This window comes from Bison bison, unplaced genomic scaffold (genome assembly GCF_000754665.1).
Source record: "Bison bison bison isolate TAMUID 2011002044 unplaced genomic scaffold, Bison_UMD1.0 scf7180017864141, whole genome shotgun sequence".
In the NCBI taxonomy this organism is placed as follows: domain Eukaryota; kingdom Metazoa; phylum Chordata; class Mammalia; order Artiodactyla; family Bovidae; genus Bison; species Bison bison.
Genome location: NW_011494713.1, coordinates 494,966 through 517,353, shown reverse-complemented (window position 1 = coordinate 517,353; position 22,388 = coordinate 494,966). Strand labels below are relative to the sequence as shown.

General features: G+C 36.6%; 1 protein-coding gene across 2 annotated transcripts in view; it reads left to right on the top strand.

Annotated features, from left to right (window-relative positions):
• Positions 1 to 22,388, top strand: part of NAA35 (N(alpha)-acetyltransferase 35, NatC auxiliary subunit) — an 88,469-nt gene that overhangs the window by 36,908 nt on the left and 29,173 nt on the right. For both annotated transcript variants that reach the window (XM_010840045.1, XM_010840044.1), the window contains exon 12: positions 20,355 to 20,533. In XM_010840045.1, coding sequence (XP_010838347.1) covers positions 20,355 to 20,533 — 179 coding nt within the window. The remainder of the gene's footprint in view (positions 1 to 20,354; positions 20,534 to 22,388) is intronic.

Here is a 22,388-nt window from a genome sequence, read left to right as displayed (position 1 = left end):
TAAAATGAGATAACATTTATGTTTTTAAAATTAGTTTTTCTCAGTTGTTGGTCTTCTGACCAGAAAGTCTAGTTTTTATTGATTCATATTCCTTTGCTTTTTTGCCTCCTTTCCTCCTTTTTCGAGAATAAGTTGTGGTATTCCCCTTCCCATGAATTTTTTCCTTACTCATACATTAGGTAGTGAAACAGTCCAAAGATAATTTGGCTTAGGCAATCAATATATCGATATCTTTATGGATAATAATTATTCTGAGCTTATAAATTCATTATTAATTCATTAAAATTTTATCATTTTCTACAGAAAATGGAAAGATTAGGTGACTGTTAGATGACTGACTAGGAGGCATTCTGTAACTATGGGACATTAAAAAGTAAAAGTTTTTATGCATAGCAAGCTATCTAGTACATGTTTACAGAGAGGTTACCATTTCTACAGCTCTTCAATACTTTGAAATCAAGTGCGAGAATACTTTATGAAAACCACTGTAAAATACATTGCTTCCAATTAGTTTGTTTGGTTGATTATGTATCAACAAGGTATTATGATGCAGACCAAGAGTCAAATGACTTGATTCTAATGCTTCTTTTTTTGCCATATCTTTACTACATGGTTCGTTCTGGTCTATAACTGAGGATAATAATTGCCATGGGATCATTAGTTGCCCACATGTTTTGTGGCTTCCCTGTAGTTCAGATCAGTCAGCAGTTAAAACAAAAACATATGTGTATATTCTCAACTATTTCTCTGGTTTTATAGGCTGTTTATGAGTAAGCTTCTGGAAGATGGGTTGCATAAAGTTCATTTGAAATAATTAAGCAAGTGAAGTTTTAAATTTAGGGAGTACTCTGTTCTTTGTTTTCTGCTAAACACTTTTTACTCTCACTCAACTTTGTAATTATCCAGCTTAAGCATGACGCTAAACAGTTCTATAATAAAAAAGTGAGAACCTTCCCAGTAATGTTTATTCTAAGAAAATGGTGATACAGCTATTAGTGTAGATTAATTTGGGTCTCAGATTATTCGTTTTGCCTTTTTAATGTTACTAGAATGCATCTAGTGACAAAATGACTTAAAGCTTGAAATTGCTGAGCATTGATTTTATCTTTTTATTGAAAAAAATATATAGTAAGTGGGAACTTGGAAACTGGTGTTAAGGGAGAAAGTAGGAAGACTCAAACTTGGTTCAAGGATTGCTTGCTGGTTGGTTTACTCAGTGGATATGATGGCTTGACAGTGAAGGAGGTGGAAGTGGTTTGGGGACAGGAGATGCTTAAGGAAGGCAGCTTGGGATTTTTGATGCAGTTAAATGGAGCAGACCACTAACCAAGTAAATATTTTGCTCTGGAAAATAAATGGAAGAAGGTTTTGGAATTATTTTCATGTTAAGTGCTAATTGAAATCGAAGAAGTAAATGTGGTTAATCAGGGCTTTCTGAATTCAAGACCTTGAGTTGACCTTTCATGAAAAAACAAGGGAAGCAGAGGATTCAGTGAAGCACATTGTTGCTCTTTGTATTTGCTTGTGCTATTTTATTGCTTGTGAATTCTGTACTGCTTTTCATATGTCTGTGGACTTCTTCAAAATAATGTTCAGATTATTTCCTCCAGTGAGACTTTTCATGTTCTACTTGTCAGAGTTTATTTTTCTCTCCCATATTCTTTTCCATTTATCTGTGGATTAGGTTTGATTTACTCTTTCGAATGCAGGCATCTTTAACAGTTGCTAGTAGAAATTAAAAATTTAATCAAACTTAGGTTGTCTGAAATTGTTAGGTACTTTGGAAGTGTATCTCCAACTCTGACATTCAGTTTCAAGAGTCCTTGGGGAATTCCCTGGCAGTCCAGTGGTTAGGACTCTGCACTTGCACATGGGTTCAATCCCTCGGGAAACTTAAGATCCCACAAGCTGCGTGGCATGACTGAAAAAGCAAAAACAACAAAAAAGAAGCCTTGTCATCCTTTTGAAAAAAGATGTATGATTCAAATGGTATATTAATCACATGCATTTACCTTCTGAAACCTTAATGACAATGAAGAAGCGTTTGGGTTTTTAGCAAATAGATATAATTAATAAAGGGACATCCCAGGTGGCACAGTGTTAAAGAATTCTCCTGCCAACACAGGAGACACAAGAGACTCAGGTTCAATCCTGGATCGGAAAGATCCCCTAGGAGTAGGAAATGGCAACCCCTTTTCAGTATTCTTGCCTGGAAAATTCCATGGACAGAGGAGCCTGGCAGGCTACAATCCGTGTGGTTGCAAAGAGTCAGACACTACTGAGCACACATAATAAAGAAGGAAAAGACAGGGAAAGAAGACAGTAGCAACAAAATTTTAGAAGCTGGAAAACAGAAAGATGTTGAGCTGTCTGTTCAAGTAACTGAATTCTTAGCTATTGATAAAGTCAAGATACAGTCCAGATTTATACTGCAGATCCTCTGAAGGGCCTCCTTTTTAGGGTATCAGCTACCTCTGAAAATGAGGATGAGAATTATGTTGATGAGATCTGGTTGAAAATCTGTTTAGAAGCAGAAAGATTTCCCTCCCATTTTCTCCATGATAACATTCCTGAGCCTCAGAATACTAGAAGTTTATTCTCTTGAATAGCAGAACAGAGAGATTCTGGACTGAGCAGATACCAGGCACTGTTGAATGGTACACATTATGGGGGAGATAAGTGGTAATTTAGATATTTACTTTTGTAACATCTGTCCTTCCTTTTCCCACACACCAAGCTCTGGTGGGTACCCCCACTCCCAGCTTCCAGAACAGTGCAGTCTAGCTCTTGCATTCCACTTAAGAATTTGGAACACTCTTAGGGAAATCTGGCAAGCCCAAGAGGTAGAGAAAAACATCAGCAAAATCTAAATTTATTGGTAATAGTGGTTCTTCTGATGAAATAGTTTGGTACAAAAACCTTGTCTATATTGATAGAGCTCTTAATGAGGTTTTTAGTCATTCAGCTTCAAGCCTAGGTATATAGTTATGGGTGGAAATCTCTAGCCTATAAGAAAAGACCAAAACAGACAAGCAAAGACAATACCTCTTAAAAATGGGGAAAAAAAATTCTGTATGTAAAATAATAGGATGTTATAAAAAAGAGAAAAAATATATTCTTTGACATTCACAATTTTAAGAGCAGAATAATTAATAGAAAATAGAGAATGCAAATTTGAGAAAATCTTAGAGAAAGTAGAGTAAAAATGAACAGGTTGAAAGTAAAGAGAAAAAAGGAAAGAATATTTTAGGCTCGGTCCAGTTCCATTATTTAATAAAGATAAATAATAAGATAAATGAAGGTAAACTAATAAAAGTTTTTCCAAAAATAAAGTTCAAAAAATAAATGTCAAAAAAGAAAAAGTCATGTAATCACTTAAGATTTCCTGGAATCAGTGAAGCAAATACCTAGGGTAAGAGTGCTAGTAAAGAGCTACTCAGCATAACCAGGGTGAAAGTAAACTTCTGCAAAGGCATATGATCAGGAAATTTCAGAATAGTTGGGGAAAATAGAAGATCCTAAGAGATTTGAAAGAGGAAAAGAGGTTGCACACACAGAACGAAGACAGAATGTCAGCAGAGTTTTAAACAACAGGAAAGGAAGCTAGAAATCAGTGGAACAAAGAACAAAGGTGCAGTAGTCACACTTCCTGATTTTAAAACTTAGCACCATGCTACGTTAATCAAGAGAATTTAGAATTAGTATAAAGATAGTCAAATTAACATAAAGATAGTGGAATAAGTCCAAAAATGATCCTTTATGGTCAGTTGGTATTTGAAATAAGTGCAAAGACAGTTAAGTGGGGAAAGAAAAGTATTTTCAACAAGTAACAGTGGAACAACTAGATAACCAGAGCAAAAGGATGAAGTTCAGCACCTTCCCCACCCCTCCTCACATCATAAACAAAAATAAACTCAAAATGGATCACTACTGAGCCATGGATCAGTGACATAAATCTAAGAACTGAAAATATGAAACTCTAGAACCTGGGAATAAACCTTAAGAATCAGTAAAAAGAAAAATTAAGTCAGTGAAAAAACAGGCAAGGGATCTAAGTTAGACATTTCTCTGAATATGATTTACAAATGACCAATAAACATCTGAAAAGATAGATATGCCATGGGAAATGCAAATCAAAATGAAAAGATTCCACTTCATAACAAGTGTTGAGGTTATGAAGACACTGGAACCTTTGTATACTACTGGTGGTAATGTAAAATAAGCAGCTACTTTGGAAAACAGTTTTACAGTGTCTCAAAAGACGTAATGTTAGATTTATCACATGACCCAGCCTGTATATATACCCAGGAGAAATGGATATATATGTCTACACAAAAAGCTGTACAGTAATGCTCACAGCACTTTTATTCATAATAACCAAAAGGTAGAAACAACCCAGGTGTCCCTCAGCAGATGAACAGATAAATAAAATGTTGTATATACATGCAGTGGAGTGGCATTTGGCAATTAAATATCTGCTGCAACATGGATGGACTTTGAAAACATGCTAAGTGGGGAAAAAAAAATCACAACAGATCATATATGATTTTCATTTATATAAAACGTGCAAAATAGGCAAATCCATGGAGATAGAAAGTTGACCAGTGGTAGCCTTGGGCTGGAAGAGAGTGGGAAGAAAGGGGAATGCTAATGTATATGGGATTTCTTCTTGGGGTGAAAAAAATGTCCTATTTTTCTTGTGGTGGTGGTTTTACAACTCTGAATATACTAAAAGAAACTATGCTATATATGTTTAATAGATAAATTATACAGTATGTTAATTATATCTGAGAGTTGTGATTAAAAGAAAATCAGTGGACCAGTGTTTTCAGAATTTGGGGGGGAAGTGATTTCAAATCTTGAGTCCTTTTCCAAAACTATCATCTAATTGTGAAGAAAGATAATGTCAGGTTTTTAAAGTCTCAACAAAACTAATCTCCCAGAAGGTTTACAAGACTACTGGAATGTGCTTCATTAAAACAGAAGAGTAAATTAAGTAAAGGAAAGCATGGAGTTTAAGGATATAAAAATCCAGCATGAAAGAAAAATGAAGGAAATCCCAGGGTCATAGTGTAACAAGAACCTAATACATTGTCTCAGCGTTATACATGGAAGACAAGTCCAGATTGAAGAAAAGTCACAAGGGTCTAAGTAGATACAATATCTGTTGTCACCAATGAAATTGATATAATAGCTGTTTTCCTTAATGTAGAAAGAAGAGATTTAGAGAATTGGCAGAGGAGGATTCCATGGACAGAGGAGCCTGGCAGGGGACAGAGGAGCCAGTCCATGGGGTCTCAAAGAGGCAGACAAGACTGAGTGACTTTCACTTTCACTTGGGGTTGAATTAAAGTGTTAAGTACATACAAGGTGAACAAAAAGTAAGACTTTTTATGTATGAAAGTAAAATATATTTTTGTGCTTGCAGAAGTTATCCAGGGCCCAAATGTGAAGTGTAATTTACTTAATAGTGCTAAACATTGATGATAATAAAATTCTGATCTAACTGTATTGGAGGTAAGAGGATCAAAGTGCATATATGCATGTCATTTATATGTGCTTATAGTGCTACTTTATATTATTTTCAGTGTCTCTCTTTTTACATTTATCTCTTTTAGACATTGAAGTAAGTTAGATAATGTGTAAAACTGAAAAACAATATGAAATAAAGTAGCACAATAAGCTTGTTATTTAGTGATATGGAGGTAGACACAAAAAGAAAGGTAAGAGGATGTGGAAGACATTGCTTCTGGGAAGAAGCAAATAAATGGAATTGGAGGGAGAAGATTTATAAATAGCCTTGTTTTGGCTATTTGACTCTTTTTTTTAATTTTTAAAATTTAAATTAATGTATTTATTTTAGTTGGAAGCTAGTTACTTTACAATATTGTAGTGGCTTTCGCCATATGTCGACACTGATCAGCCACGGGTATACATGTGTCCCCCATCCTGAACCCCCCTCCCACCTGGCTATTTGATTCTTGAGTGGCATGTATTTATGACTAAATAAAAGAAACTCAATTAAAAGTTAATGTGGATTAAAATATAAAATTAGTTTAGAATTATGATGGTTTATTATCTGGTAATATTGTACTTTAACCTCCTGAGAGCTGCTGCTGTTGTTTAGTCGCTAAGTCATGTCTGACTGTTCTGTGACGCCATGGACTGTAGCCCGCCAGGCTCTTCTCTCTGGGATTTCCCAGGCAAGAATACTGGAGTGAGTTGCCATTTTCTCTCCAGGGGATCGTCCCAAACCAGGGACCAAACCTGGGTCTCCCACATTGGCAGGTGGATTCTGTTACCACTTAGCCACCTGGGAAGCCCTCCTGAGGGCTGTACTTGATGCTGAAGCAAAATTGTGCTGCCTCAACCAGTCAACTTGATTTGTGGTTTGGCAGTGTACAGGAGAGGTGGGAGCTGACTTCATTTTAAAACAACCATGCATTAGAGAGGTATATGCCATGATGTGCTAGTACCAGGAACTTGAGATGGTAATCTCTGTCAATAAAGGAAGTAGGTGATTTCTCTTGAATACTTAGAGGCATATCACATGTGGCTTAATTGTAAGTCATTGAGGCTTCCTAATAGTCTGGAGTGTTACTCTAACACCACACCCAAATAACTAGCTCAGAAAGCATTCACTGAATGATTTAATAATAAAGAAACTGCACAGTTTTTACACATATTCCAGGAAATTAATGAACAAAAACAAAGTGCAAAAGACAGATGAAAAACAGATCAGAAACATTTTTCAAATTTTCAAAAAATTCATTAAGCAATGAAATGACCCCTGTAAAGCAAAACAGAAATATTAGGACCAAAGGAGGAAATAATAACAGTACAAGTAAACAGGCAGAGTTCAGGAAAGAAGAGAGAAAAATCCTGAAAGTGAAGAGCAAAAGGTATGTGGTCATTGTTGAAAAGTTGAAAAGAATGTGGAGATCAGGACTAAGGGGGAGGTGGGTTTCAATGATTGATAACCCCAAAGGTATCAAGATCCAGTTCTCGGAACCTGTAATTGTTACTTTATTTTTGAAAAAATAAGATCTTTCCACATGTGATTAAGTAAGAATCTTTTGATGAGATAATCTTGGATTATCTGGATGGGCCCTAAATATCATCCTAAGTGTCCTTCTCAGAGGCAGAGGGAGAGTGGACACACACAGAAGATGAGAAGGTGATGTGACGACAGAAATAGAAATCAGCATAATTGAACTGTAAGCCAAAGAATTCCAATAGCCTCAAGAACCTAGAAGAGGAAAGGAATAGATTTTCTCTTAGAGCCTTCAAGAGTTCAACCCACCTAAAAGTTTAATTTTAGCTAAGTGAAACTGATATTAAACTTCTGGCCTCCATAACTGTGAGAGAATAAATGTCTGTCTTAAAACACACAATTTGTGATCATTTGTTACAGAAGACCTAGAAACTGATACAAAGATTGCTTGCACTCAGTGGAATTGATCATATATATAAATGTATTGATAATTATGCTTTGCTACTTTCCTCAGGCTTGAAGAGCCAACTTAGACTAATTTCTAGAAAGGGAGAAAACTAGATTGAACTCTGTGGTGTTGGGTTAAAATTAAAGGTATGGGTTTAAGTTCATAGTTTCTAATATATATGTATATATGTATAGATTGATGTATTGATAGAAATGTACATGTAAATATGCATATGTTTGAATGTGCATGTATGTAAACATACTTGTATATCCATATAGCAGTAAGCACACTTAGCATCTGAGTTTTGCTTACTAAAGACTATTTTTGCTAAAAGGAACTGGAGAAGATATAGGAAGCCCCTAAGTACCCCTTCCTCACATGGTCACACCAAATATATAGCTATACATGGAGCAATTTCCTCTAAAAGAGATCCAGAAACTAGTTGAGCAACTTACACACATTGGACAGTTGAGGAAATATCCATATCGGAGTGGGTAGGAAAGACTGAGACACACTTGTCATAAACCCCACCCCTGATGCAACATCATACAATTGGGAGAGAATCCCCAACTGTCAGGTTCTGCCTGAGGAGTGAAGTATGTTTTGACACTACATCTAACACTCCAGCTTTAAGATTCCTTCCAGTAGGGTAGGCTTCCAAAACGTCTAGCTCTGAAAGTCAGTGGGGCTTGTGTCCATAAGACTATGACAACTGAAGGGAATGCAGTCATTTGCTATGACTCAGAGGAAGCCGACAAAATGCCCATCTCCCAGTCTTTCCTTGAAAGATCTATCCGTATACTGTAAAAACTGCCCTGAGGGCCAAGCTTCTAATTTAACAAGCACTAGGGACTGGCTGCAACCCTCACCAGAGGCCAGTAAAGCTGGAGGACACCTTGCCTTACTTCTACCGCTAACCCATTCCATGTCACTACTGCGGGCCTGGAGAAAGTTTGTATGTACATTTGAACCCCAACTTTTGTGACTGCTGCCTAAAGCAAGGGACCCAAATTTCCCAGCTTTTATAGCAAAAGGGATTTCCATTCATGAGACCCAGAAGACTATAGCAAAGAAGGATTCCTTAACTGGCTCTACCCCTCAGGGCTCAGCACACAGGGAACAAGCAGAATTAGCCATTTTCCAGTCTTTCCCTGAAATAGGTTTATTTCTATACTTTAATATCTACTGCCTGCATGCCAAGCTTCTAATTTAGCAGGCATTTAGGGAACATCGGAGAACTTCCCCAGAGACAGGGATGGCCAACAGGCATCTCTCCTACCTTCTCCCCTTTAGCCCACTCCAATAATAAAACCCAGTTGACAGCATCTCCCCAGAAGGAGCTTGTACTCAAATTTAGTGCCCAGGCTTTTTCAGCTGCTGTCTAAGGGATGAAGCCCCAGGTCATCTGGTTCTAATAGCCATTGGGGCTTGCATTCAAGAGTTACAGGGCTGTATCAAACAAATAGTTGTTAATGGGTTTGGGGATATCCTTCCCCATGGCTGTACTCCAAGATCCAACAAAGAAGCATTAGGCAAAAACAACCTTCTCCCAATTTCTCCCTGGAAGAAGTTTAACTGCATACTTTACCAGCTGCTGTTCCCTGAAGATCCGGCTTCTGATGAGTGTACATATAGGTTCTGAATGTGATCCTTTCCTTTGGAACATTGTTGGATCTTGGCACACCCTCAACTCCTGGGAGCCACTAAGAGCAAGGAAGGAGGCTTGGTTGGTCACAAAACTTTGAGAGAAACCTAGGAGTTTGGGCTGGACTGATTGATTAGGTCCATCTCATATATAGCAAGATTTATCTCCTACATGAGACCACTCTGTCAAGACTGGAAGATGTGATTATTTTATCTAATGCACAGAAACCATAGAGAGTCAAGAAATGAAGACTCATAGAAATACATTTCAAACAAAAGAACAAGGTAAATATCCAGAAACAGATCTTAGTGACTTACATTAAGTAGTTTATCTGATTGAGAGTTTAAACAGCAGTTACTAAAGATGCTCGCTGAGGTTAGGAAGCAAGCATATGAACAGAGAATTTCAACGAGGAAATATATAAAAAGAGAAATCAAAGAGCTGAAGAATTAAAAAATAACAGAAAAAAATTAAATGGATTCAGTAGCAGACTACATTTGCTGGAAGAGAGTCAGTAAACTTGACAGGGCAGTGGAATTTATTTAAACAGAAAGGAAAAAATGAAGAGCTGGATTATGGAATTCGTGGGACAAAATCAAGCAGACTATATGTGGTGGGAGTTCCAGAAGAAGAGAGAAGCAAGGCAGAAAGCATATTCAAAAAAATAATGGCCGGAAACTTCCTTAACCGCGGAAAGAGACAGTCCACGTCCAGGAAGCTCAGAGAGTTTGAAAGAAGTTGAATCCTAAGAGACTCATGCAAACACATTGCAATTAAACTGTGAAAGATTAAAGACAAGAAGAGAATCTTAAAAGCAGCAAAAGGAAAGCAACTTGGTTTGCATATTGAAAACACTTGGGGAATACCAAAAAGGTACTAACCAAGAACTTCTGACAAAGTTGTCCCAAATAACCAAGGAAGAAAGAAAGAATTTACAAACAACAGCTGGAACAGTTCATCACCACTGACCTCACAACAAATGTTAAAGGGAGTTCTTCAAGTTGAAACAAAAGGACACTAGTTAGTAACAGGAAAACATAAAAGTATAAAACTCACTGGCAAAGGTAAATTTATAGCTACATTTAAAATACTCTAATATTGTAATGGTGGTGGATAAACCCTTTATATCTCTGATACAAGTGTTAAAATACATAAAACTAATCATTTGTTAGTGGGTTAGTCAGTTCAGTCGTTCAGTCATGTCCGACTCTTTGTGACCCCGTGGACTGCAGCATGCCAGGCCCCCATGTCCATCACCAGCTCCCAGAGTTTACTCAAACTCATGTCCATTGAGTCAGTGATGCCATCCAACCATCTCATCCTCTGTCAGCCCCTTCTCCTCCTGCCCTCCATCTTTCCCAGCATCAGGGTCTTTTCCAATGAGTCAGCTCTTTGCATTAGGTGGCCAAAGTATTGGAGTTTTAGCTTCAGCATCAGTCCTTCGAATGAATATGCAGGACTGATTTCCTTTAGGATGGACTGGTTGGATCTCCTTGCAGTCTAAGGGACTCTCAAGAGTCTTCTCTATCACCACACTTCAAAAGCATCAATTCATCAGTGCTCAGCTTTCTTTATGGTCCAGCTCTTACATCTGTACATGACTACCGGAAAAAACATAGCTTTGACTAGACAGACCTTTGTTGGCAAAGTAATGTCTCTGCTTTTTAATATGCTGTGTATGTTTGTCCTGGTTTTTCTTCCAAGGAGCAAGCATCTTTTAATTTCATGGCTGCAGTCACCATCTGCCGTGATTTTGGAGCCCAAGAAAATAAAGTCTCTCACTATTTCCATTGTTTCCCCATCTATTTGCCATGAAGTAATGGGACCAGATGCCCCGATCTTCATTTTTTAAATGTTGAGTTTTAAGCCAGCTTTTTCACTCACCTCTTTCACTTTCATCAAGAGGCTCTTTATGAATGGATAAAGAAGTGGTACATATACACAATGAAATATTACTCAGCCATAAAAAGGAATGCATTTGAGTCAGTTCTAATGAGGTGGATGAACCTCGAACCTATTATACAGAGTGAAGTAAGTTTTACAGGGCAGCAATGGAGAAACATATAGAGAATAGACTTATGGACATGGGGAGAGGGGAGGAGAGGGTGAGATGTATGGAAAGAGTAACATGGAAACTCGTATTACCATATGTAAAATAGATAGCCAGTGGGAATATGCTATTTGTCACAGGAAACTGAACCGGGGCTCTGAGTCAGTCTAGAAGGGTAGGATCCGGAGAGAGGTTCTAAAGGAATGGGATATTTGTATCAGTTCAGTTCATTTCAGTCACTCAGTCGTGTCCGACTCTTTGCGACCCCATGAATCGCAGCACACCAGGCCTCCCTGTCTATCACCATCTTCCGGAGTTCACTCAAACTCAACGTTCATCGAGTCAGTGATGCCATCCAGCCATCTCATCTGTCGTCCCCTTTTCCTCGTGCCCCCAATCCCTCCCAGCATCAGAGTCTTTTCCAGTGAGTCAACTCTTTGCATGAGGTGGCCAAAGTACTGGAGTTTCAGCTTTAGCATCAGTCCTTCCAAAGAACACCCAAGGCTGATCTCCTTGAGGATGGACTGGTTGGATCTCCTTGCAGTCCAAGGGACTCTCAAGAGTCTTCTCCAACACCACAGTTGAAAACCATCAATTCTTTGGCGGTCAGCTTTCTTCGCAGTCCAACTCTTGCATCCATATATGACCACTGGAAAAACCATAGCCTTGACTAGACTGACCTTTGTTGGCAAAGTAATATCTCTGCTTTTCAATGTGCTGTCTAGGTTGGTCATAACTTTTCTTCCAAGGAGTAAGCGTCTTTTAATTTCATGGCTGCAGTCACCATCTGCAATGATTTTGGAGCCCAGAAAAATAAAGTCTGACACTTTTTCCACTGTTTTCCCATCTATTTGCCATGAAGTGGTGGGACCAGATGCCGTGATCTTCATTTTCTGAATGTTGAGCTTTAAGCCAGCTTTTTCACTCTCCTCTTTCACTTTCATCAAGAGGCTTTTTAGTTCCTCTTCACTTTCTGCCATAAGGGTGGTGTCATCTGCATATCTGAGACTATTGATACTTCTCCTGGCAGTCTTGATTCCAGTTTGTGCTTCCTCCAGCCTGGTGTTTCTCATAATGTACTGTGCATAAAAATGAAATAAGCAGGGTGAGAATACATAGCCTTAATTTACTCCTTTCCCAATTTTGAATCAGTCTATTTTTCCATGTCTGGTTCTAACTTGCTTCTTGACCTGCATACAGATTTCTCAGGAGGCAGGTCAGGTGGTCTGGTATTCCCATCTCTTGAAGAATTTTCCACAGTTAGTTGTGATCCACACAGTCAAAGGCTATAGCATAGTCAGTAAAGCAGAAGTAGATGTTTTTCTGGAATTCTCTTGCTTTTTCTGTGATCCAGTGGATACTGGCAATTTGATCTCTGGTTGCTCTGCCTTTCCTAAATCCAGCTTGAACATCTGGAAGTTCTCGGTTCATGTACTGTTGAAGCCTGGCTTGGAGAATTTTGAGCATTACTTTGCTGGTGTGTGAGATGAGTGCAATTTAAGGCCTGTTTGTTAGGCCTCAGACAACTATTTTGCCTTTTTGCATTTCTTTTTCTTGGGGATGGTTTCGATCACTTCCTCCTGTACAGTGTTATAAACTTCTGTCCATAGTTCTTCAGACACTGTTTCTGTCACATCTAATCCCTTGAATGTATTTGTCACTTCCACTGTATAATCGTAAGGGATTTGATTTAGGTCATACATGAATGGGCTAGTGGTTTTCTCTACTTTTTTCCATTTAAGTCTGAATTTTGCAATAAGGAGTTCATGATCCGAGCCCAGTGGGTTTTTTTGCTGCCTGTATAGAACTTCTCGAATTTTAACTGCAAAAAATATAATCTGATTTCTTTCTGTATTGACCATCTGGTGATGGCTATGTGTAGAGTTATCTCTTGTGTTGTTGAAAGAGGGTATTTGCTGTGACCAGTGCGTTCTTTTGGCAAAACTCTGATAGCCTTTGCCCTGCTTCATTTTGTACTCCAAGGCCAAACTTGCCTGTTACTCCAGGTATTTCTTTACTTCCTACTTTTGCATTCCAGTCCCTAGAAGGTCTTGTAGGTCATCATAGAAACGTTCAACTTCAGCTTTTTTGGCATTAGTGCTTGGGGCATAGACTTGGATTACTGTGATATTGAATGGCTTGCCTTGGAAATGAACAAAGATCATTCTGTTGTTTTTGAGATTGTACCCAAGTACTGCATTTCAGACTCTTTTGTTGTCTATGAGGGCTACTCCATTTCTTCTAAGGGATTGCCCACAGTAGTAGAGTTAATAGTCATCTGAATTAAATCACCCGTTCTGGTCTATTTTAGTTCACGGATTCTTAAAATGTCAGTGTTCACTCTTGCCATCTCCTGTTTGCCCACTTCCGGTTTACCTTGATTCATTGACCTAGCATTCCAGGTTCCTATGCAATATTCATCTTTACAGTGGATTCACAGCTTAAAAAGATGCAAATTTTGAAGTCAAAACCATAAATATGAGAGAAAGAACCTTTTGTATGCCTTTGAAGTTACTTGTAGCTTCAAATACCCTATGATAAATATATTTTATCCATGTCTCATTATTACTACAGAGCAAAAGCCTATAGTAGATGTGCAAAAGGTAAAAGAGAAGGGAAGTATACCACTACAGAAAATCAAATAACAAAGAGAGCATGAGAAGGAAAAACAGAACAAAGGGATTGCAAAACAACCAGAAAACAGTTAAGCTAAAAATGCTAAGTCCATACCATTTATATCAATACTATCATTGATATGCCATATATATATACACACACACAACACACACCGTTTATTACCGTACTATCAATAATTATGTTAAATGTAAATGGGCTGAATTCGCCAATCAAAAGACAAAGTGTAGATAAAGTTTTTTCAATTTTATCTTTTTAAAAAATTAGCTCTTCCTTTTGTTGTTCTTTTCTAGTGTTTTTTCTATCTATTATTTCCACTCTGATCTTTATTTCCTTCCTTTTGCTGACTTGAGCATAATTTATTCTTCTAGATCTTGAGGTGTAAAATTAGATTGTTATTTGACATCTAGTTTCCTGGTATATACATTTATCGCTATAAACTTCCCTCTCAGAACAGCATTTGCAGTATCCTATAGCTTTCTGTTTCTTTGTTTCATTTTTTTTTTTTTTTCATTTGTTTCAGGACTTAAAAAAATATTTTTCTAGTTTTCTTCTTTGACCAGTTGCTTGTTCAGGAGTGTGCTGTTTACTTTCCACATATTTGTAGGTATTCCAACTTTCATGTTCTAGTTTCACACCATTGTCATCAGAAAGGATAGTTGGTGTGATTTCAGTCTTTAATTTATTAAGACTTGTTTTCTGTCCTGTCATACCCTTCCCTATTTTGGGGAATGTTCAGTGTGCCTTTGAGAACAACATGTATCGTATTGCTCTTGGATGAAACATTCTGTGTATGTCTGTTAGGTCCTTTTTGTATAATGTGTAGTTTAATTCCAATTTTTTTTAAACTCATTTTCTGTCTGAATGATCTATCCATTGTTGAAAATGGTATATTGAAGTCTCCTGGTATTACTGTATTGTTGTTTCCCTTTTTAGAGTTCTTCCTATCTACTTTATATAACAGATGCTTCTATGTTGCATTATAAATACTCAAATTTATTATATCTTCTTGATGAATTGAGTACTTTATTATATAATAACTTTGTCTTTTGTTATATTCTTTGTCATAAAATTTGTGTAGTCTAGTATAGGTTTAGCTGCTTCTAAATGTCTTTTGGTTTCCCTTAGCAAGCTTTTTCAATCAATGCTTTTTCTACCTTTATTCACTATAAAACTAAGGTATGGAAACAGCCTAAGTGCCCATTGATGGATGAGTGGATAAATAAAATATATATACAATGGAATATTAGCCTTAACAGAGTGAAATACTGTCATTTGTGACAACATGGACGAACCTGGAGGGCATTATGCTAAGTGAAATAAGCCAGACCGAGAAAAATAAATACTGCATGGTATCTAAACTTACATGTGGAATTTAAAAAAAGAAAAAGTAGAATTTATAGAAACAGTAGAAAAATGATTGCCGGAAGCTAAGGGAAATAAGGATTCTGAGTTCGGTAAAGGGTACAAACATTCAGTTAGCATATGAGTAAGATCTGAATATCTGTTGTATGAAACAGTGACTCTAGTTGATCACACTTAACTGTATAGTTGAAAGTTGCTAGAAGAGTAGAACTTACATGTTCTCATCAAACAAAAAAATATTCAAGGTGATGTACGTGTTAAATTAACTCTTGGGGGAATCCTTTCAAAATGTATACATGTATCAGATTATCACGTTGTACACTTTAAATATCTTTACAACTTTATTATTAATTATACCTCAATAAAACTGGAAAAAAAATAGAAAAGGAACTAGTTCATCTTGGAGAAATAGGTGATTCCAGGACTAAGGTAGAGCTAGAAGAATGAGTCTGGAGTGTCTAATTAGCCAGAAATGGGTAAATGTTCAAAGAATGTTGGGACCCGTCAGTTGTACCCAAAAGAGCTTGAAGGGTCTTTCACACAAAGTTGGGGACAACTTGAGCATCAAAATAAATAATTCTGATCATATACAATTGTGTAAAAGGATAAGCCATGTTTCCATACTGATATAAATAGATGAATTAATGAGTGGATAGTTTGATGTTAATGAGCATATTTAGTTGCCTTTCCCCAGACCTCTACGTGTTTATTAACTACAAAGGCAAAAGGTAACTGTAGTGACGAGGCCTGTCAGACACCAACTTAATCAAGTGATCACAGTAAACATTACAAGAAGTGAGTCAAAACCTCCACTTTGTTGATGGGTTACAATGAGAATGATAATAATGTCGCTTCTTTTATACTCCTAAGAGTAATAATTTAAATTTAATCACAAGGAGACAAGAAAACCACACTGAAGGGCAGTATACAAAATTATTGGTGAGTTAGTCTTCAGAGTTGTCATTCATAGAAGCCAAGGAAGTGCTGAAGAACTGCTCTAAATTGCAGGAGACTAAGAGACAATGAAATTAAATACAGCTTGTGATACTAATGTAGATGTGAAGTATGTTATTGGTACAGTGTGCAAAACTTGAATGAGGTCTAAGTATTAGATGACCAATAATGATTATGATAGAATGTTCATTGAAACCGTGCTTTTTGAGTTTAACAATTGTTAAATACCTTTTCATAACTTTTTTTGTGTTGAAATAACATGAAATTTGCCATTTTAACATTTTATGTACAATTCTATGTGCAAGTCAGTGGCATTAAGTAGATTTACATTGTTGTGCAGCTGTCACCACCGTCCATAGCCAGAAGTTTTTATCTTATCAACCCAAAACTCCATACTCATGAAAAAATAAATCTTCATTTCCCCCTCTTTCAGCCCCAGACAACCACAATTCTACTTCCTGTCTCTATGAGTTTGACTGCTCTGGGTACCTCAGATAAGCAGACTCATACAATATTTGTCCTTTTGTGTTTCACATAGCATAATGTTATGATTTTATAAAGGGAAGTCAAGTAGCCAAGAAGTACAGTACAATATTAACCTCAGCAGCTTTTGCATTGTTTTCTAGAATTATTTTCAACTTCAGGGCATGGAAAACTTACTTCTGTAAGTCTGACTATAAATTGCCAGTATAACTCGGGAGAGATACGTTGTCCAAAAATGATGTAACATCTCTATCTCTTTTCACTTACACACTTCCAGATCTTTGATTTTGGCATCTAATTATTTTTAAAATAACCTTTTAAGTTAAATCACAGCACATCGTTACTGTAAATCTTTTATCCACAGACCTTGTGCTATTTGTAATACTTTTATGCTATTGATAATGAAGGTCAATTTTCTAGCAAGAACTTTAGCAACTAAAACACTCTAAACCAATGTGCCATAATGTTTTGAATATAGTAAGTATACTTTATTATTTTATCCTTAAAGAGTCCTGGTGTAAAGGGAAGTATTTTGACTGGAAAACCAAGGTAATCTTTGTACACTTACAGACTTGTAAAATCAGAAGAGACTCTAGAAGTTGACTTGTCGGATCTGTATCTAGTTTAATTCAGGAAATCTTTACTGAGCGTAGTACACATTGAGTAGAAAATGATGTGAATTTGCTTCTTTTCTGGGTTCATTTAGTAAGGGTTAGCCAGGCTATTTTAGTGGGAAGCATTTAGTGGGAAAATGTTAGAGCAGTTTATTCTGGGATATCAGGGTTGGGTGGGGTAAAACTTTTTTAAACTTTCTGTAGTTTGTGTTGTCATGAAGTCAGACGCAAACTCCTGCTTGATTTTTATTCCTTTTCTTCCTTCACTGTAGTATACATTGAATAAAGACTTTGATCTCTTATTACATCTCAGTTATGCTCTTTTCTAGTTAGGCAAATTACTGTGTCTTGTATAGGATAGTTACAGAGTCCCTAGGCATGAGATTCACCAAACAGCTGAGACTTAAAAATAGCTACTAGGAACTACTTTAACACTTAACTATTAACAAGGACTATGTCCAAAAACATGTGGTGGGGAGGAGAGGATATAAATGTGTGTAGAGAATAAAGAGAAGCATGCAGATCTGAATTCTGTGCCTAGGGATTTTGTCCCCAACTCTATTTATATGCATCTATTTTTACTTCTGAGTTCCAATAAGTTATCACTTGGGAAAATTGTAGCTCCCTAAGGGAAAAAGAAAAGGAGCCATTTTATCTCTCCTCCATGCCTTTAATATGCTTGGAATACTTTGTGCTGATTAGTATTTGTCCTTTGTTAGCTCTTTTCTTATACTTCTGTGAAATCGTTCATCTAATTTTTACGTGGATAAGATGCTCCTATTACATTCTGAGTTTATTCTCACTAAATTATAGTTGCTATTTATGTTCCTCTAGACCAGTGTTTTTCAACTGGGGCTTCCCAGGGACATCTGGCAATATCTGGATCCTTTTCACAATTAGGAGGCTATGGTTTTTCCAGTGGTCATATATGGATGTGAGAGTTGGATGGACTATAAAGAAAGCTGAGCGCCGAAGAATTGATGCTTTTGAACTGTGGTGTTGGAGAAGACTCTTGAGAGTCCCTTGGCCTGCAAGGAGATCGAACCAGTCCATCCTCAAGGAGATCAGTCCTGGGTGTTCATTGGAAGGACTGATGTTGAAGCTAAAACTCCAGTACTTTGGCCCCCTGATGCAAAGAGCTGACTCATTGGAAAAGACCCTGATGTTGGGAAAGATTGAGGGCAAGAGGAGAAGGGGACGACAGAGGATGAGATGGTTGGATGACATCACCCACTCAATGGACATGGGTTTCGGTGGACTCTGGGAATTGGTGATGGACAGGGAGGCCTGGGGTGCTGCAGTTCATGGGGTCGCAAAGAGTCAGATACGACTGAGCAACTGAACTGAACTGAACTCGTATGTAAAGGGTAGAGTCAGGGATGCTGCTCAGCATCATCTGTGCAGGACAGCTTACTCTCAAAAGTTAATATTGTTTTATATTGCACTTTTTTGTTTGTATAAAATTGAATTCAGAATATATCGTGTTTGTTATCCATTTCCTGTTAATATTTACTTCTTTCCATATAAATTTTCATGAGTGGCTATTATCTATTTATCTTCTGTTTGTGGTTTAAGCCTAAAAATAAATGTTTTAAGAATAAAGGCATATTCCTGGGTAATCATGTTAGGTGCATATGAGAATACTTTTAGAGAAAATAAGTAATATAGCATTTAAGTATCTGGATTCTGTGCATTTATCATTAAAGTCTGAAATTATTCGTATTTATATGGTAAAGAAGCTTCTTACAGCATCATTACTACTGCTTTTACCTTAGTTCTCAGTGAAATAGTATAAATCAGAAGTTCAAACTGTTATAATGGTAGCAGCCTTTTATTTTATTTTGAGCATGTATATCTTGTCATTCAGCAAACAAGTATCCAGTGTCTGTTATGAGCCAGGTATTTGGTATTTGGAATCCAACTGTGTTCTTGCTTTCAAAAGAACTCTGACAAATGCTATAATCCCAAATAGACAGTCTAATAGTGTACATACAAGGAACTGTGTGTGTATATATATGTATTATATATACATCATTGGAGGGACCAATGATGAGAGAGAATTCAGGCTATATCAAGTTCAGGTTAAGAAAGGGGTAGGTTTTACAGTAGAATAATTTGTATAAGTAAAGAGGCACAAAAGAATATGACACAATGCTTGCTTATATTGTATATTGCTTAGGAAATGGGGAGGTTTAAAAGATGATTTTCAGGGGGTTCCCAGATGGTTCAGTGGGTAAAGAATCTGCTTGCAATTTGGGAAGAGATGATTTTCAAACAAAGATAAAACCATGATTCTCATACAGATAAAAAAAGTGAATGTGGGTTAAGGATTTTGTTTTAAAACACATTTTTATGGAGTAGTGGAATACTGAAATCAATTATAAATAGGTAAAACTTTTTTCTGTAGAGTGAAACAATTTCATATTTATCAGTTACCTATAATTTCTAGCTGTGTAAAATAACTCCCATAGAATCAGTCTGATTGGAGTGCAAATTTTTTTTCTATGAAAGTGGCAGGAAATTTCAAGCTAAACACTTAATTTGGAGCTTTGTACTAGTGTGTAAAGTGGAATCACCAGAGGACAAAGAGTGGGAAAGAGAAAGTTACCCTTAGGTCTCTTGTGATATGTTATTTTCATTGTGAATTTATGGAATTGCATCTCAGTGCCAAATGCATTCCAGACTCATGGGGATGGAGTGCGACTGTTCTCTACTGCTTTGCATTGCTATGTAGTCCAGTGTGAATTGATTCTGCAGTTTAGAAATTGAAAGGAAGACAAGCCTCCATTTGTGTTCGCATTTGAAACTTTTCTTCACAGTCTCATGGTTAATACACCATTGCCCTTTTATTTTATTTATTTTGAGAGAATATGTTAACTCGTTTTATCTCACTCTTGGCTTGGAGTTAATTTTGAGGTAGAAACCTTTCTCTGTCACCAGTACCACCACCATGTAGGAAGGAAGTATAATTTTAGGTTGTTAAATCTGCTTATTTAAAAAAACAAGTGTAAAGTTACATTAATTGTAAATTATAAAATCCATTTAGAGGATACTGTGATAAGAATTTAGAGATGCTTTGAAACTGACATTTTTCTTTATGTATTTAAGCAGTATTTGAGGTTAAAATTCATAGAAATGTTGAAAATGTTAACTTTTTTCCTTTGTAGACCATCCCATTATGATGGGTTTTGAGCCACTTGTTAACCAGAGACTACTTCCACCCACCTTCCCTCGATATGCAAAAATAATAAAAAGAGAAGAAATGGTCAACTATTTTGCAAGATTGATAGATAGAATAAAAACTGTCTGTGAGGTGGTCAATTTAACAAATTTACATTGTATCTTGGTAAGTACAAATCAAGTCTCTATTCTGGAATATAGCTTTGATTTAATAGCAGAATAGTTTATTATGTTTTAGAGACCCTTGCAGGGTAAATAATGCTCCTCACCTATTGTCTGTGATATCTGGAGAATTAAGTGTTTGTGTGTATTATTTTTCTTTCTATATTTAATCCTCATAAGGATTTTATACAACCCATTCTAGAGATTAAGAACCTAAAATGTGGAGAAGTTAGGTAATTCACTCAAGCTTTAAATATGTCAGTTTGAACCCTCAATTCTATGCTATAAATAAATAAATATAAATGTTTGTTAATGTGTATATATACATACATATATATGCATATGTATGTTTTTTCATTAAAAAATTGATAACTTACTTTTTCATCAGTAATCTCTGTATCTTGAATATGTTTTCATGTCAATAAATAATATACAAATAACAGATACCAAAATATTAATTACAACTACTTACAAATAGTAGAAAGCTATATGATAGTTTGTTTTTTCTATTTTTTTCTGCATTTTCAGTGTTTTTTGGTATTTTGTATATAGGGCAGAAACAATGGTAAGGGGGAGAATAGTGATATTAGTGAAGGAAAGTTCATATATTAGAAACCCATATGATGATACTTTTGACAGCTATGGAGTAATAAGATATACCTAGTTTAAATGAGGTGAGTAATGGACTATATAGAATATATCCTGTTCGAATAAGAAACTGAGTACAAACTGTGATAGTGAGTATACACACATTCATACATACATACATTCAGCCAATGTGCTCTTTTTTGTGCTAGTATATACAGTGATGAGCAAAAGTATATCATCTATTTTGTCATGGGGCTGTAATGTGCTATAGAAATTGATCAAATAATCACATAAATGTTTATAAAATTACAAACCAATATAAGCAGTATGAAGGAAAAGAACTGGGAACTACAACATATAGCATATAATGAAGGAATTGACCTAAATGATCAGAGAAGGCTTTTTTAAAGAAGTGACGGTGAAGCTAAGATCTGACAGGTGCATTTCATGCAGGGATAGCATGATAAAGGACAGAAATGTAAAGACCTGACAGAAGCAGAAGAATTTAAAAAGGTGGCAGGAATACACAGAAGAACTGTACAAGAAAGATCTTAATCACACAGATAGCCACGATGCTGTGGTCACTCACCCACCTACAGTCTAAAATCCTAGAGTTTGAAGTCAAGTTAGCCATAGGAAGCATTGCCACAAACAAGGCTAGTGGAGGTAATGGAGTTCCAGCTGAGCTACTTCAGATCCTAAAAGATTATGGTGTTAAAGTGCTCCAGCCAATATAAGGACTGGAAAAGGTCAGTTTTCATTCCGATCCCAAAGAAGGACAGTGCCAAAGAATGTACAAACTACCATACAGTTGTGGTCATTTCACATACTAGTATGGTTATGCTTAAAATCCAAGCTAGGCTTCAGCAGTACATGAACCAGGAACTTCCAGATGTCCAAGCTGAGTTTAGAAAAGGGAGAGGAACCATAGATCAAATTGCCAACATTGGTAGGATCATAAAGCAAAGGGAATTCCAGAAAAACATCTAATTCTGCTTCACTGACTACACTAAAACCTTTGACTGTGTGGATCATGACAACTATGGAAAATTCTTAGAGATGGTAGTACCAGACCACCTTACCTGTCTCCTGAGAAATCTGTATGCAGGTCAAGAAGCAACAGTTAGAACCTTGTATGGAATGATGGACTGGTTCAAAATTGGGAAAGGAGTACAAGAAGACTGCATATTGTACTCTGTTCATTTAACTTCTGTGCAGAGTACTTCATGCAGAATGCCAGGCTGAGTGAGTTACAAGCTGGAATCAAGATT